The following is a 16695-nucleotide window of genomic DNA, read 5'->3' as shown; positions in this document are numbered from 1 at the left end:
TAAGATGTTACATTTTAGGGCAGGTTCATCCATGTTTATTGTATATCTCCATTAATTTCAATAGATCCATTCACAGAACAAATGTAATTTACTATGTTGTGCTATTGATTTTATTTACTTATTAATACTTTTGAAACGCTATCAGTACATTTTGACTGGTGGAAAAGCTTTTCTTCTATAGAGGAAAAAATTAAATGCCTTTGCATACCTCATCTCCATACACATACTTAAGAAATATGAAACAGAGCACTTTAATTTTGATTGCTTGTCATTCTTCCTAATTTTCCTTTGATTGATCTCATTTGCTTTTATTAATTTCCATTACTATACTTTCAAAAAAGCCCTTTTCAGAAGTTGTCATCTTCCCTTGTCATAAATTTAGCCTTGAAAACAAAGGATGTAAAATGTAAACATCTTCACCTTGTTCAGAAACTGTTTAAAATTGCATGATTATAGCATGTTAGGCAGCAATAATAAAGAGCAGGTGGAGAGAGAACACATTATTTTTTTATGATGGATATTTTTGTATTGGTCATTCAAAAATGGATAAATAATGTGAAAAAGGAATTTTAGAGAACACCAGAGTGTGGCAGATCTTGTCCAGTGATGGACTCAGTGAATTGGAGGATAGGAGCAAATCTTAAATTCTGTATTTTTGAACAGGTAAATCACAGTACTTATATTGTATAGGTTTGCTATTCAGACATCTGGACTGGTGTGATCTGAGAATTCCACACTCTGACCATGACATTTTGCATTGGAAATGTACATTCTAGAGTATTGTTTACTTGTTACCTGAAATTTGGCCCTTATGGATTGAATTACTTATTTTGCTTAGGGGCATCAAGGGAAGACTTGCAGTCTTTCAAAGATTTCTGTGCATTAAGCATTCAGTCCTATCTCAGATGTATGGATTCAGTAGAACCTCTTAAGAATTATTTTGCTATTTTAGTTCCAAATTTAGTTTTAAAATTTGCATATGAATAGCAAATGCATAATACAATGGCAAAGAACTAAGAGAATGCAAATACGTAATTAAGAAATTGCACTTGGTCTTCAAGTGAGCAGTAATGTGAGAATGAGGCATCCAACTTTACAGATAAAAAAAAAATTAGTGACACCATGTTTTTCCTGTAATACTATACAAATTACTGGAAAACTACTTTCAAGAGGCTTTTTTTTGTAAAGACTTTGAATAAAACCCGATTATTGAACTTATTTAAAATATTGCCTTTTAGTTATTTACAATTCCATTAGAAAACATACAGCTGGCTAAATAGTTTGGGAATCAGTGCCTCTCATCTTTGAATATGGAAATAGCATACAACTCTATTTATTTATTTATTTTAATGTACGTTTTCTAGTAGATCCAAAATAAGCATATTAATAAAAGACTACTTGCTAAGATTGTAAATGGAGTTCTGCAAATCTACAAATGCAATTTTCTCTCTTCAGTGCAAGTTTTCATGTACATCATCATTCTGTATACTAGACCATTCGGAGCTTAAATATCTGGAGGCAGGCCTGGTACATGAAAACATAGACTGATATATGCCCTGAAATTTGTAGAGCCAATACTTGGACTCCACTTACACATTTATTCCATTTTACACAATTGTGTAGAAAAATTTGTGATTGATGTTGGGTTTGGTGGAACTATGCTGAGGCTGTTTATTGTGTAAGGGATTCAAGGACCCATCGCCAGGAATACACTTAGTATATGCCCTGCTGTTTGAAGTCTCCAAGTATGAGGGACATTGACTGTGACTTGCAGATAGGAAAAAAAGGAGTACTCAGTAATAAAAGTCACCTAGTTCTTATGCTTGTTCAGTTGTTTTCTACCTTTTTTTGTCTTTTAGATCAGGACATTTCTATTTTTGGCATGTAGGTTGAAAGGAATGGAGGGAATGAAGCATGTTACTACCTAAATAAGCCTTTATGGGAGAAGGCATGGTTTGAAATCGCCTCTACAGATAGGTGCTAGGATAGGCTTTGCTTACAAATGCTTTTTAGGTGTGGATTATATTTCCTTGAAGTACTCTGATCTTAAAAACAACCTCTTTTTAAAGTTCTTAGAGGAACTGGCTCCTTTTCCCTGCACACAGGAAATATTTTGTAGTAATGTATATAGTTAGTTATGTTTTCATACATTTCATGTGCAATGTGAATGATTCCTGGTTGCTATGGGAACTATCATTTTGAGGGCTTTCCCAACTTACTTTTAAATTCTGAACATTGTGTTAATGTAATTTTTGTCTTTTAATTACCTTGGTTTTGAAAGAGAAAACCAAAACACTTTAGTCATCCTCCTGTAAATATCTGGCTAAATAGATTTAGTGAAGTAAATACAAATGCACCTGATACAGTATGAAAATTTCTGATGAAGGATTCATAAATACCTGTGGATATTTGAAATTTCAACCATTTAAGTGTTAACACTGTAGTGGAAATCTTTTGTTTAAATACTGTGGGCTCTCTGGTCTGTCATTCAGAATTTAATATGGCAGCCTACATTCTGTTCATCTAGTTTCTTTTACTTTGCTGCTTTTGCTTTACTGAAAAAGAGTTGGGTTGTCCTGTATCAAATATCTTTGAGTGAGATTTCCCCAGGCAGAAGTTAACCACCAACTTTAGTAGAATGAGGATCGTATTCTAAAACCTTTACTTGAGTTCATTGGCATTACTTGAGCATATGTTCATTGCAATTTAATGATGATGTTTCTGGTTTGTACATAGGTAAGTTTTTCTGCATGTAGTAAAAATACATATATTTTCAAATTATTGACAGAACTGTGTTTGAAGAACTTAAATGATTTATCATCTTTTGATTTGATCAGGATGGATGAAGCAAATAATTTCAAATCAACAGGTAACACTTTTAAAAAATAAACTAATTTTCAGAAGTAATGTTGAGATAATAGTGAACTACAAAGGGTCACAACTATTCTCGTGACCCATTAATAGGAGTACACAAATGTAGTAGAGAGTAGGATCTGAGAGGTTGTTTGACTAGAAAGATGAGCAGATTTCTTTAACAAATCGTGGAGGTTCATTCTCTTAATGTTGATCCATGAATGGATCTGCTCTTGTTGCTGGAAACTTTGTTGCAGATTAGGAGAAAATTACAGAATATTATCACAGGATAATTGGATGTGACATAGTACAATGAAGGACAGGTTTTATCAATACCTGCTCTTCTCTACAATTCTCTGCTAGAGGTGGCTGGCTTCTCAGCAACCACAGTTCACAGTCTGGTATATTAGTGTGAATTCATCTCCATTGGAAAAAAACTGTAACTGGCGCTTGTTTCTTTCTGCCACTCCATGATGGGGTCAGTAGTATCCATCAGATAGCTGGGGGCAATAACATACTGAATCAGTGGTAGTAAATCTCAGAGAGCCCTGTAATAAGAAAATTAATTTGATTTTGTGACTTAAAAAAAATACACTAAAAAAATACTTGGCATATTTCTTTTTTAAGGTATATTCTTCTTTTACAGAGACCGGAAGATTAATGGCATGGTATTATATTGCATTTGATACAGTGAAACAATTTTTCACAATTAAGGGAACAGAGACTTTAAATGAATTGGTAATTCAACTTTTTAAAGAAAATTTACCTATGTTCAGTTGTTTTTAAGCAGAATCAAAGATAAAGAGCAGAAGATTTTATTTCTTTTAAAAAGCTCAGGCTTTGTTTATATAAAATAAAAAGTTTTAGAGACTAAATTCCATATGGAGTATTTTTGAGGCTTTGTACTTTGAGATCTTTTGACTTCCAACTTCTTCTCCCCACACTAACCTGGCTTATGAAGATAGAAAGTTGCTGAAGCTGTTCTGTTTATATATTAAACACTGTATTGTTTTGTGGTTTAGTAGTTTTTTTTAATTGCAAAAACCTGCTGCATTGAGACCAGATTTTACTTTCAAAGGAATGTTACAGCGGACAACAGATTGTTACTGCTACTGTTAAGTCACAAAAGACATCTTGTTTTCAAGTAAATGCTATATTAGATCATATTGGCCATGAAAAATGGAAACCCTGTTCTCCTATGGCTATCTTTGTTACTAAAGTATGAAGAAAGTAAAGTGAAATACATAACAGATAGGAAAAGCTCTTTATATTTGCCATGTATGTCATAAAGTGTTAGCAGTGTGGTTGATTTTGGATAATTTCAAGTGGAATATTAATCTAAAAACTGAAAGAAAAATCTTCCCCTTTTGTTATATAATAGCCTTTATAGGAAGATGAAAGAAAGTTGGTCAGTATTAGAAAGAACTGATTGACCATCTTTTCATGGTCATAGTGTTGAGACAGTAAAAATTTTTTTAAAGCTTTTTTTGAAAAAAAAAAAAAAAAAGAGTTGGAAGAAGTGGTAGGAAAAAATGGCAAGGAAAAACAATAAAATATTTAAATTGTTACAGGTTACAATGATCTCCAACTGCACAGAATTTCTGGATGTCAAGTTAAGAACAAATGAAAAGAAAATACTGAACACTTTGAATAAAGACAAGGACAAAATAACTATCAGGTATAAAAAAATATATACGTTGAAAAAGGAAAGTATATTTTTAGCAATATATAAAATGAATAGCAGAAAATATGTATATTTTCATGCATAGGTTTCCAATGGAGGGGAAGATAAAAACAAGAGAAATGAAGATAAACTGGTAAATATTGTATTGTGTTGTTACTTTTCATTGAAAAGCTGTGATTTCATGGCTGTTGAGGTCCCTGCTAAAATTTGTATCATTTTATAGAGGACAAGATCTTGCATTTCATTGTTTCTGTTCTGAATTTTCTTTTGTTTTCTAGTAGAAACTTTTATGTTGTTATACTTTGCTTACAGTATGGCTTATATACCAAAAAAATTTTTTTTCCCCCAGTCTTATTCAGGCTCAGTTAGGATGCATTCCTATTCAAGACTTTACTTTGACACAAGATACTGGCAGAATATTTAGAAATGGCTTAAGAGTTACTAGATGTATGGTAAAATTTAATCCTTTTTTTGGTACATATAATAATAAACTGCATTTTATTTGATTAATACAAGTAAATCTTATTTTTACAGGGTTATCTGACTTTCTGGCATCATGTAAGAACAACTTTTCTGCTTTATTAAACTCTTTGATTTTAGCAAAGTGTTTCAGATGCAAACTTTGGGAAAATTCACTTCATGTGTCTAAACAATTGGAAAAAATTGGTAGGTACTCGTCAGAAATTATAAAGGTGTAATCTGATAGAGAATCAAAACTCATAATTAACTTGCTAATTTCTGAGGTGTCTGCTTACATAATTAAATGAGTCTCCTAATTACTCATTTGCCACAATTTAGTATCACAGTTGTCAGAACAGTCTGTCATGAGAAAAGTAATCTGTTTAGTAATTTTCTTCAGGCTTTCAAAGTATTTCAGAGTTGTTCTTTTTTCTTCATGTTCATCTGAGTATCTTGGGCATATTCCACATTTGTGTGATTGCATATCTCTGACTAGGCTATGCCTTCCTTTCCAAACAGCTGTCACTGTGGGTCCTGTTACTCATACGCATGAAAGCCCTTGAATTTGCATTGACGTGAATAGGTATCGTGAAATGGAAATAAATTTACTGTGCATGAGGTTCTTGTACATGAGGATTACAAGTTTCTAGTAATATTCTACAGTATCACTGTATCCTGTTACTGGCTGGAAGTACAGACTTGTCATAATTATTTGAAAAGGATTTCAGATATTTTTGAGTCCTCTATTAAAAAAAAACGAAGTTATACTTGTTTGAGGTAATAGTGTAGCTTCCTGCTTTGTTGTCTGGTCTTACACCTTCATGCTTTCAGAATTCACTGCAGTGTTCTCTGTATTTCTTCTTTAAAGACACATCTGCTCTGTGCAGAACAGTATGGTACAGACGTCTGCAAATTAGAGAACAGCTAAGCCAGAAGACCCATGTGGTACAATACATTACAGCCTTGCCAGTTCAGGTGCAGAACCTGTATTGCTTCATTCATGTGGATTCAAAGCAAGGGACAGGGCTTGTTAGCTTGTGTGTGGCACAGTAGCGTGGTGGGAAGCCATTTCCACTACTTTGGGATCTGTGCTGATGTGCATACGGTCATCTGAGGAGTATGCCTCATTTTCAGCATTTCTAGGGGGTTAGTATTAGTGGAATAAACATGGCACTTGCAGTGTAGACAAATCTTTTCCTGTACACTGTAGTCAATAGAATGAAGTCAGTTTTAGTTTTTTAATAATAGAAGTGCTATATATACATGTCTGTCCTGTTTTCCTTTTTTTTTTTTTTGTATTTTTGCCTATGCTGTCATTGCCCTTGCAGCATATTTTACAAAGAATTGCTAACTTTCAAAGTTCCATTTGTTCTGCTTACAGGCTTCTTTTGAACTATCTGCTGACAGTTCACTCTCTTTTTGTGAATCAGATATTGAATTGATGCTTATATTACGATGTCTGATTCTTGACCTCTGTCATACTATGGCTGCTAAGCCTATTCTATGTCTTTGTGAAGTTAAGTGACTTGTTTGAGCTCACAGAAATTTACTGGTGTAGCTTTCATGTAACATATTCAGAAATCCGTAATTTTTAAACTCTCATCTCAGTATGTTATTTTTTGAATCTTAAAAAAGCCTTAGTAATCAGTGTTTCCTTTATAAGAGTGACTGTTCTTTGACATTTGGCCTTACTGAGATTGAGGATTCAGTTGAATTCTTACTGCATTTCTACAACTGCCTCTATTTGTTACTCTTGTCCAATAATGATGCTCCATCTTTTTGCTGTATGATCTGCTTGATTTCTGTTTGTTCTGAAAGACAGGATAATGATCAGTTGACATACAGGGTTTTATCACCTTTACTACTTGTTCAGTTTCATTTCCACCTCCATTTTTTTCTTGCTCAGAAGTAGATAAAGTGAAAAAGGCTTACTTATGCCTTGTATTTTCTTCACTGGTGGAAACCCTTCTGCCATTATAGGAATTATGACAATAGAACTAGTCTTCTGCTTCACTTACAAAGAAACATAGCAACAGCTCTAACTGAAGTAGCTGCAGAAGTAATAAGTGAGAGTCTTCAGACTGTTTGCAGAGCTTCTGCGAAGGAGAGGGGAGATGGTAGGAGATGCCTTCCCTAAGTCAGACCCCAAAGGTGTTCAAATATACATAGAAGGATGAAAGGTCTTCTGTTTCTCTAAGTCATTAAATTCTTGAGTTGAAATGAGTCTTTTCTTACAAGGTTGCTGAAACGTCTTCCAAGAAGCAACCTAAGAGTCTCTTGAGAGGTTTCCCACTTAATTTTCATATGTCTTTTACTCTTTCTACAGAACTAGGTATGAAGAATTCACATGCTCGTTCTAAGTATTAGGTACTATCCTTTATTTAAAATTATTGCAGTTATTGTAGTAGGCTGTAGTTCGAGGTAAGGGAAGTGCCTTTTCATATGCTGTGATGACTCTAAATCTCACTGGAAGTTTGAAAGAACTGGGAATCACAAAGAGGAATGAGATTGTATGTGGAATTCTCTGCCAGTCTGCTTTTGTGGCAGATATGCTATGGGAAAGTTTTTTGCTAAATCTGCAAAGACTCCTAGAAGATTATAATAATTTTTTTTTTGAGTGAAATTCATTATTAGCTTGCTCAAAAACATTGAGATCCTTATGACTTTAACATAGTTAAACATAGCTTTAACATAGTTAAATATAGCTTTAACATAGCTTTTTTTCATCATATATATGCAGAACATGTTTCTTGACTCTTGTAGAAAGTGATCTAAAATCTGTTTTACTCTAGAAAATGTAACTAAAAATTGTCAGTTTTGAAATACTGAATGTTTTCATGTTTGATTTGTATTGCATTTCTTTTTCTCTTTACTAATGGATAAATGAAATTAAATACTAAAATAGTCAATCAACTGAAAAGAAATTTAGTGATTTGCTTGGCAAAAAGCTGGGACAAACATACTATAAAATGATTTCTGCTTTGGTTTTACCTGCTATAAGGCAGTTGTTGAGAATAATTTGAGATTAGTGACTGTCATTTAACAGCATGAAACTTAAATTTTTCACAGGTGTATCACTGTCAAATGCTATGGTAAATGCTGGGCTGACATCATTTAAAAAAATAGAAGACACAAATGCAAGGGAACTTGAATTGGTAATTTATCATTTTGTATGCGGATAAACATGATAAGGAAAATATTGAGTATTAATAGTGTTACCAGTAAAAGCAGTATGGTTAATATATATCTGCTATATGATTGTCAGTAAAGTTGAGTGTTTTAAGTGTTTTTTTTCATTTATACTAGTGAATTAAAAAAAATATGTGACTGCTGCTATTTTTCCTTGAAAATGTGTATGGTGTTTTGTTCTAGTAAATTTGATGTGGATGATTTCACTGATTTGGCTGGTTTTGGAAAGCAGTTGCTTAAATATGTAGAATTTCAGCATAACATGGTTTGAAATAAAGGACAATATGGATTTCCCTTTTAGGAGTGTTAGAAAATATATAAAAGGGAATGTGTATTTACAGTTTATCTTAATGTATGTTAATGATGAGAATCCTGAATTTCCATTATTGCTAGTTTTAGTTAAAGATAGTCATAGAGTGAAATTCTTCTGAATCATCTGTAAAGCACTTCTTATTTTAGGGAAGTTAGATTTTACCCCAGAACAAGTTCTTTGGCTCTTGGCTTCTTTTCTGAGGAAACTGTTTTTCTAGTGTTCTGGAAGATACAACAGATTTCTAAAAGAAAATTATCTTACTTGGGTTTTTCTGTTCTGGCTTTAGGAATTTGATTTCTCTTTTCTGCCCCCTTTTGCAGTTTTCCTGTAATTTGTTTTGTTTTGACTAAAGCTAGGGCAACATAGAAGAGTCATCTCATATAAAACCTGAGTAGTCAGGTTTTGAGGTCATTGACTAGTTCATTGGCTGTTACCTGAACAGAAGTGGTAGCAACATGAAAAAATATTGGAATTTTCTTTTGGGTATGTTGCTATTCTGGGCATCATTGACAGTAGAGAACCAGGAGTGATAAGGGCTTTTGTTGATAGCATAATTACTCTGGCGATTTTGATTCCTTGGATTTGCATTTTTGTTGGCATCTCTGATCAGCTGAATGTATCAGAAATGAAATGAAATCTTTGCAGATTTTAAACAGACATCCTCCTTTTGGAAACCAGATAAAAGAATCTGTTTTGCATCTTCCAAAATATGAACTTGACGTTGAACAGGTAAATGCTTTTCTATTTATTTTATGGTTTTATGTGATATTAAATGAAAGAGCAAATACTGACTTAAAGACATTTGAAGCCATTGCTGGTAGAAGATTACACAATATTATGGCCTCCTTCCACCTTAGCATGTATAATCAAACTCTTAAACACTGAAGGAGAGCCTTGGAATAGACATTCCCTATAATACATTGGCCTCTCTCTCTCTCTCTCGTTAATAGCATTTTATGTTACAGATGCAAACTGGTATATTCCACATTCTAGCATTATATGTGAGTCTGAGAGGTCTCTTCTATCTTGAATATAAACAAACCCTGGAGACAGAGAAGCATCCATATAAAACTTACTGAAGAAGCAATAACTCATGTTTATTTTCTATGTCACGCTTAGGAATATAGAGAAACAGTAAATTATTACCTTAACGTAGCTGGTGCCATTTCAAAGGAAGGGTGAAATTCCATATGCAATCAAGAGCTTTGACGTTCTGATATGCATTTTCTCTTTCAACAGATCACATAGCCACTCTGAAATGCAAAATTTGAAAAATAGCCTTAAAGTGTCTTGTGAAGTTGGTACAAATAAAGACACCTTTGAAGTTAAAAACTTAATAGATGTGTGAAATACTATTGTTATAATGATCAGTTCTATTTCAGTTTTTCATTTGACATGATACCGGATGGGTATCTCTAAAGTTATTCTCAGAAGAAAGATTTAACAATTATAAATACCTTATAGAGGAATGCTGGGATGCCAAAATATAGCTAGTTTTCTTCTTGCATCTTTCTCTTTGCACTGAACAGAGGAGAATTTTTCAAGGGCTTAATGTAGACTGTCTTTTATTCTCAATACTTAATCAAATTTAGGATATTCAGCTATGGGTAAGTTAGTACTGTATAATAGTGTCTCAGAACAACAAATAAAAATTGTACCACAAATTGAAATTGCTTGAATCAAGCTTTTGTGCTTGTATCAACAATTAAAAATTTATGGAAAGGTGTATATTTTACTTTGCATATTTTAGCAGTGATGTCATCTTCTATATAATTTTTTTCCTAGCTTCCAAAATGCAGTGATACATTGGCTGAAATCTTGGTAACCATCAAATTAACAAACTATGAGCAGCTACAGACAAAGAGAACAGCGACAGATTTTCACTATGTTACATTGGTCATAGGAGATGCTGACAACCAAGTCATTTTTAATCAGAAAATTATGTATGTATGATCAGGTTTTTTTGCCTCATATCTTTTAAGGGTGTTGGCTTTTAATCCTTTCTGTGAGTTGCAGTTTTTGCAACACTTTCTACTGATGCCAAATGGTACAAAATTATACGTTATCCTACAGCATTTTCTAGTCACTGTTGTCATTTAAAATGCTGAACAAGATTCAAAAACCCCCAAAACATGCCAGTGTGCTTGTCAGTACAGAGAGTATGTGTAAATATCTGTACAACACTGATGTCATATTATGGAAGTCATAATAATTTCCACATAAATATAAAACAAGTAAAGTACCTATTAAAAAGATACATTCTCAAGTTGTTACTTGCTCTTATTAGCTATATTTCTTTAATTATAGCATATTGTCAAAATTGCCTTTCACTCAGAGATGGAATTAAATTCTCCAGTTGGCTAAGATATGCTTGGAGCAAATGGGAAAAGAGAAACAAAATCTTTTCCAACTGCGTGACCTTCACGAGAGTTCTGGCCAAAGTCTGGCACTTTTGGCAGAACTGAAACTGATCTGCAGCATCCTGGCTCTCTTGTGGCCATAAATCATGTATTATTGGAAGGTTATTCTTAGGCCACTTATCAAGCAAAATCCAAGAACTAAGACCAAATAAAGGCTCTTCCACTTGGTTACAGATGCCATAGTATACAGTCTTGTTTTTATTGTCCACGTCTAACAAAACTTTACTGATACATTACAGGGATTCTGTGCTGCTGAAAACTGGAAATTGGACGAAGAAAATTGAAGTGAAAAGAGCTCTTAAATCAGAGGACATCAGTATAAATTTAATTAGTTCTGATTATGGTAGGTTGATTGGTATGCTTTTAATTAAAAAAAACTGCATAAGAATTTTGAATACATTATTAAAACACTTTATATCAAGCCAAAAATACAATAAAATGAACCAATCTGGAACAAAATTCTATTACATGTTTTTTACTGGGTTGAGTATTACCTAATAGTCCTAATTACACATCTGTTCATTTCATTTACTAGCATATTAATGAACTGGGAAGCATCAAAACTGTTACTAGGAGATAGTAGCTTGCTCTGTTGATACAGATTAGGATTCTCTTTTCCCCTTCACCTTCAAGTTGAATTAACTTTCAGTAGGGATAACCTATCAGCTTGAAAGGTTATTTACGCTGGGAAGAGCTGTCTTTGTGAATGGTTAGGTTTTGCATTGTGATAAAAAAGTATTAGATATGGATTCATCTCCACTTCAGTAGCAAGAAATTTCTACAGTGGAAAATTTTGTACCTTAACATCTGTAGATTTAAACATTGGTCCCCTCAGTGTCAGTTTCCATAGAATTGAAACTATAGCAGCAGATGAAGAAAGACAGTGATGACCTTGAAACATAAAACTTTGAAATACAATATAAAAATAGACTGGCTGTATTGAATTCTGCCATCATGCCCCACCTGTAAAGAAGATTGCTGTGTGCTAGTTTAACTGAAGTATATTTGGTGCTTCCATGATAAACATTGAATATTGAGACTATTTCAATAATCAAGCCTGGAATAATGTGTATTCCTATGGCTAAACCTGTGGCTCAGGAAAAAGGAGGGTTTTCTAACCAGAGATGAAGAAAAAATTGTCCTTTTATTACTACTTGGCTATCTACACATTGTACTGAGTTCAGTAAAACTTAACACAACAGTTAATTTCTCTGAAATTGGTAACAGTGAAGTTAGACTAAAAGCAGGTCTTCCCAGTCTCTACAGATTTTAAAGTCTGCTTCTGTTTCAGACTTGAAGGAAATATCTCATTTTTTAAAAGCCTGTCTGGTTTTCCAGCAATATTTGCCTAATAAAAGACAAAAATACTCTTTTTACAAATGGTGTGTCTCATAGTCTCATATGAATCTTCGTTTAATTAGAACTAGAACCTTTATTAGCATTCAACTTCAAGAGTACTATCTATATACTCATTTCAACATACTCATTTTATGCCTTTGCCAATACAGAGCTGCTGATACTCCTGAAATACAGACTGTAGTACAATTTTAAAATTAAAATTTTATCAGCAGTGCAAAGCCATAGATAAATGTAGTTTTAAAACAATACAGAAAAATTCAGTTAAAGGAACTAATTTTGTTACTCATCTAGTACTGAAATCTATAATTCTGAAAATGTTTGGTTTTTTAAATCTCAGTCATAAAGAATCCATTCATATAATAGTGTGCTTTTAATGGTACATTATCTTAGCAAATTTCCATGATCTTTTAATAACATTTATACTTTCTTAAACTCTTTAGAAAACTGAGGGTAATCAGTAGTTAGAAACAGTTTATAGCAATTTAAAATATTTTTTGTCTTTTTTTCAAAGTTGGCCTTGATATACGGCAAAGATATACAGTCTTTTACTTAACACCGAAAACAATGGGAAGTAAAGTGGTTACAGATCAAAAACTGAAAGCCGAGTCTTCACTTGATATGTATTATGGCTCACCACAAAGTCTGCCAGCAGCAAAAGTAGATACAGGTAAACGGTCAGATCACAACATCTGGCTAATACCAAAGTCAACAGAAAATTGAATTTTGCTTTCACTAGAGAGCTGGATCTTTGTTTATCCATATTGTTTCTTTCTCAGTTATAAAAATACAATGCTGCTGCTTCTGCTTGCGGTACTACAGTGCAATTCTTTGATGAATTTGAAAGTAACAAAAATCATGGATGTTCGGTATCTAATATTAATGTTTGAATTTGGGAATGTGGTAGTGCCTCTCTTTTTCAGTAGCACTGATTAATTTCTTTCCAATTACATTGTTTGAAGAGCCCAAAGTTTTGTTGAAGGCAACAAAATTCTAGTGATACAGATTACTTCTAGCCCATCTCTTACTGCATGAAGTACTGTCTCAACAATACATATGAAATAAAAAATGAGCATTTCTGTATTATCTAGGAGGCATTTCTAAACAAGAGATTACTTACAAGAAATATGGAAACAGAGAATGCAACCATCGCTGTAAAAATAAAGATGTGTGTGGACATGACTGCTGTAAGTTTCATTATAACTACTATTTCTGTTACTTTTAGACAAATATAATTTAGAATAGCTTAATTTATACCAATAGTTACATTAACAGAAGCAATGTAAGCGAGAGGGTGAGGCCTGAGTTGTTGCTATGATGCAGTCGTAGAAGTGGTAACAAAAAGCTTTGTCAATAACACTTTTGTAGGCACTACAATGATTAATAGTATTTTTCAGAACATCTAGCATATGATTTAAGAGCAATGTCGAGCTTGTTACACTTTTATATAAATATTGGTGTGTTAAATCTTTTAGGATCTTCTAATAGAATATACTAAACTTACTGGCAAAGTTTCCATTCATCTGGAAAGAATTAGGATTTATCCCTTCTAAACTAATCTGAAGATTATTTTAATTCCTGTTCTCAGGTAAAACTGGAGTACCTCCAAAGTCTGAGATGAATGGAGATTCAAAGTTTTCTTTTTACCTTGCTGATTTAAGGAGCAGGAACTCAATTTCATCTGTACCCCCAGTAAAACGGTTAAAGGTTCATTCGAATACATAGATTTATTTTAATCTTTTATGTATTTGTATATATTGTTTGCAGAGAGAATTTTATAACTAAATATAAACATTCAAGTTTGTCTTTTCTGTGTGGAATGCAAAAAGCAAAGAAGTACAAAGGTACCAAAAGCCCAGGAATCACTGAGAGGTTCTTTGTGGCTGCTTGGAATGCTTCCAATGATCCACTTCTGTGCACGTACTCCTTGTTTTTATTTTTATGGCATTTGGTAGATTGCGGTGGGCGAGTTACAGAGGCATTGTTGGAAGGTACTGTACTGTGACTTGGTTTTGGCAAAGTATGACCTGAATGAAAACAAATAGTGGTATTTATCAGAGTAATGCTACTAAAAGATCTTGTTGCATTGACAGGTAGATCCACTTCTTTGTAAGAAAACCAACCATGTTAGTTTTTAACCTCTGAAAGATTTCATGGCGTACACTTTACCCCTTTGAACATAGTACTAAACTAGTTCTTTCTGCAGCAAGAACGGTATTTGAGATACTGGAGTGTTTTATTTCCTCCTCACAGTTTTGTTTGCTTGTTTGTTTGCAAGAGAATGATTTAGCCTATAGCTAATACAGATGAGAGTTAGTGATAACCAGTCTGACTTTGCCAAGGTGCTCAGATAATTCCACTAGAAGCATGTAATTCAAACCATTTTAACTGATTATGTTAGATAAGCAGACATCAGAAAGATTTGATATATGATCTTTAAAAAATATGCTAACTTGATACAGTATTAATGTCATTAAGATTGTTAAAAAACTATGGTTTTCAATATGTTTATATCTTATCAGTTACAATAATCTGCTTTCTTTAGATGCAGATGTTAAATCAAGCTCAAAATGTGGACCTCAAACAATTCGTTTTTACACCTAAATCTCTGTTGCCAGCATTGCCAAGGTACTGGTTAATACAAGTAACAAAAAAGAAATGTCTTATTTTAGATAATACATTAAATTGTAACAATTAAAAACTGTTTTCTGAATAAACAAGTATTTTACTGACATTTCACTGATTTTTCTGTAATTATTATTTTTTTAATAGGTCTAGCAATAAAGAGTCATCTTCATCACCCTCAGTGGGTGAGGGAGATAATGTTAGTAGGTTAGGAGTATCTCAGAAACAACTGCAATCCTGGAATTATGGAAGGAGTGGTAAGTTACTGCCTGTGTTTGAAATTACGATTTTTCACTGTTTTGATTTTAGTACACGTGTAAATGCAAACTTGCCAAAATGACTACAGCAACCAGTAATGCAACCAGGATTATAGAACACTGAATGTATAGGGAAATATAGTGGCCTTAATTGGCTTGCTTTCTAGCATCAGTAAGAATTTCTAATGTAGATCTAAGCATCTAAATATACCTTTCAATAAAACAGTAATGACTAAATCAAATATATTAGGGTCCAAATCTATAAATACTTCCTGAAGGGTATGACTGTAATGTATTTCCACTGAAGCCACTTGTAATGCAAGAGGTATTTTACCTCTATATCTATTCTTTTCCCTTTCTGCTGGAAGAAGTTAGTGAAATACGAGCTTTTGATAGTTGACAAAATATGACCATTTAGTAACTGAGTTAATAACTAGTAAAACATCTCTATCTGGAAAAAAAATTCCTCTTTCTGTATTTGGTGACAGTAGATTGATGTGAATCAGTTTTTAATTAATTTGGCTAATAAGTAGGAGCTCCAATGTTTAGGTCATACTCAGACATATAAGAAACACTGCTGAAATGAACTGAAATGGTTTTTAGTTCATGCTGTCTTACATATTGGCAGCTATACTGCATAATTTCATTTTTACTTAATATTTTGATGATGGGATTGTAATCCTATTCCTTTAAATTAATGTTTCTTATTTTCCTGCCATACTATTATACCTGCCATAGTTGTTATCTAGTCTTAAGATGGAAGACTGTTGCATAGCCATATCATTAGTTGCTGGGGTGGGCCAGGCAGTTAGTGTATGATATGATTGTGTGAAAAGAATAAAGTAATGGGAAGACAGATGGATATTCCAGTATAGCTATAGTCTGTGCTCAAGAACATCTTGAGGCAAATCATGCAGGATCAAGGGGACATAGTAGATACTGCTGACTGAAAACCCTCTGCATTGAATAGCAGCAGCAAAGGTGACTTTGGCCATATTGATTGGGCCACCTGCATTTAAAAAGATGCACCAAAAATAGTTCTAATGAAGTAAGGCATCCGTTTATATTATTTTTATAGGGTTAACTGCATCTGTAATATGGTATCTTTCAATTCCATACAAAAAAAAAGTAGGTAATTAAAAATATACTGTGAAATTTTAGTAACCTAAACCTATAATTTTTTTAAAGTCTGTGCGTCTGTGCAGTAATGCACCATGCTGACTGTGCACATCCAAAATTACAATAGCAGTGCCTTCCTGGTGTTACCAGTGTCTGTAGAACAGCATTTTTGATTTGAGCCTGTCCTGCTCCTTCTCTGTTGAAAGGGAGACCGGGATCAGGGTTTCTTAGGCGTATTAGGGCCGTGACAACAGAATGAAGATTTCAGCACTGTCTGATGCTGGAGGGTAGTATGGCAGAAGAGAGATGAAAAAAATTAGGAGCGACAATTGAACTGGTGATGAAAAGAGAGACTACAACAAACAAAAGGGAAAGAGGGTAAGAGAGGAAACAGGAGAGTCTTCTTTGCACCAGAAAAAA

General features: G+C 33.4%; 1 protein-coding gene and 1 long non-coding RNA gene across 2 annotated transcripts in view; one reads left to right on the top strand and one right to left on the bottom strand.

Annotated features, from left to right (window-relative positions):
* Positions 1-16695, top strand: part of HFM1 (helicase for meiosis 1) — a 39771-nt gene that overhangs the window by 19824 nt on the left and 3252 nt on the right. Inside the window, exons 18-32 of the mRNA XM_069789208.1 lie at positions 2789-2869; positions 3500-3591; positions 4425-4531; positions 4623-4670; positions 4887-4984; positions 5072-5203; positions 8066-8151; positions 9144-9227; positions 10284-10441; positions 11158-11261; positions 12789-12944; positions 13366-13461; positions 13863-13981; positions 14820-14902; positions 15047-15156. Of these exons, the coding sequence (XP_069645309.1) occupies positions 2789-2869; positions 3500-3591; positions 4425-4531; positions 4623-4670; positions 4887-4984; positions 5072-5203; positions 8066-8151; positions 9144-9227; positions 10284-10441; positions 11158-11261; positions 12789-12944; positions 13366-13461; positions 13863-13981; positions 14820-14902; positions 15047-15156 (1554 nt within the window). The remainder of the gene's footprint in view (positions 1-2788; positions 2870-3499; positions 3592-4424; positions 4532-4622; positions 4671-4886; positions 4985-5071; positions 5204-8065; positions 8152-9143; positions 9228-10283; positions 10442-11157; positions 11262-12788; positions 12945-13365; positions 13462-13862; positions 13982-14819; positions 14903-15046; positions 15157-16695) is intronic.
* Positions 85-16695, bottom strand: part of LOC138686415 (uncharacterized) — a 31187-nt gene continuing 14576 nt past the window's right edge. The window contains exons 6-7 of the long non-coding RNA XR_011325770.1: positions 9645-9751; positions 85-3401 (exon numbers count right to left, since the gene is read on the bottom strand). This is a non-coding gene — a long non-coding RNA (uncharacterized lncRNA). The remainder of the gene's footprint in view (positions 3402-9644; positions 9752-16695) is intronic.

The sequence above is a fragment of the Haliaeetus albicilla genome, chromosome 8, assembly GCF_947461875.1.
Source record: "Haliaeetus albicilla chromosome 8, bHalAlb1.1, whole genome shotgun sequence".
NCBI lineage: Eukaryota > Metazoa > Chordata > Aves > Accipitriformes > Accipitridae > Haliaeetus > Haliaeetus albicilla.
The sequence above is the reverse complement of the archived record's forward strand: the minus strand, read 5'-3'. Positions and strand labels throughout refer to the sequence as shown.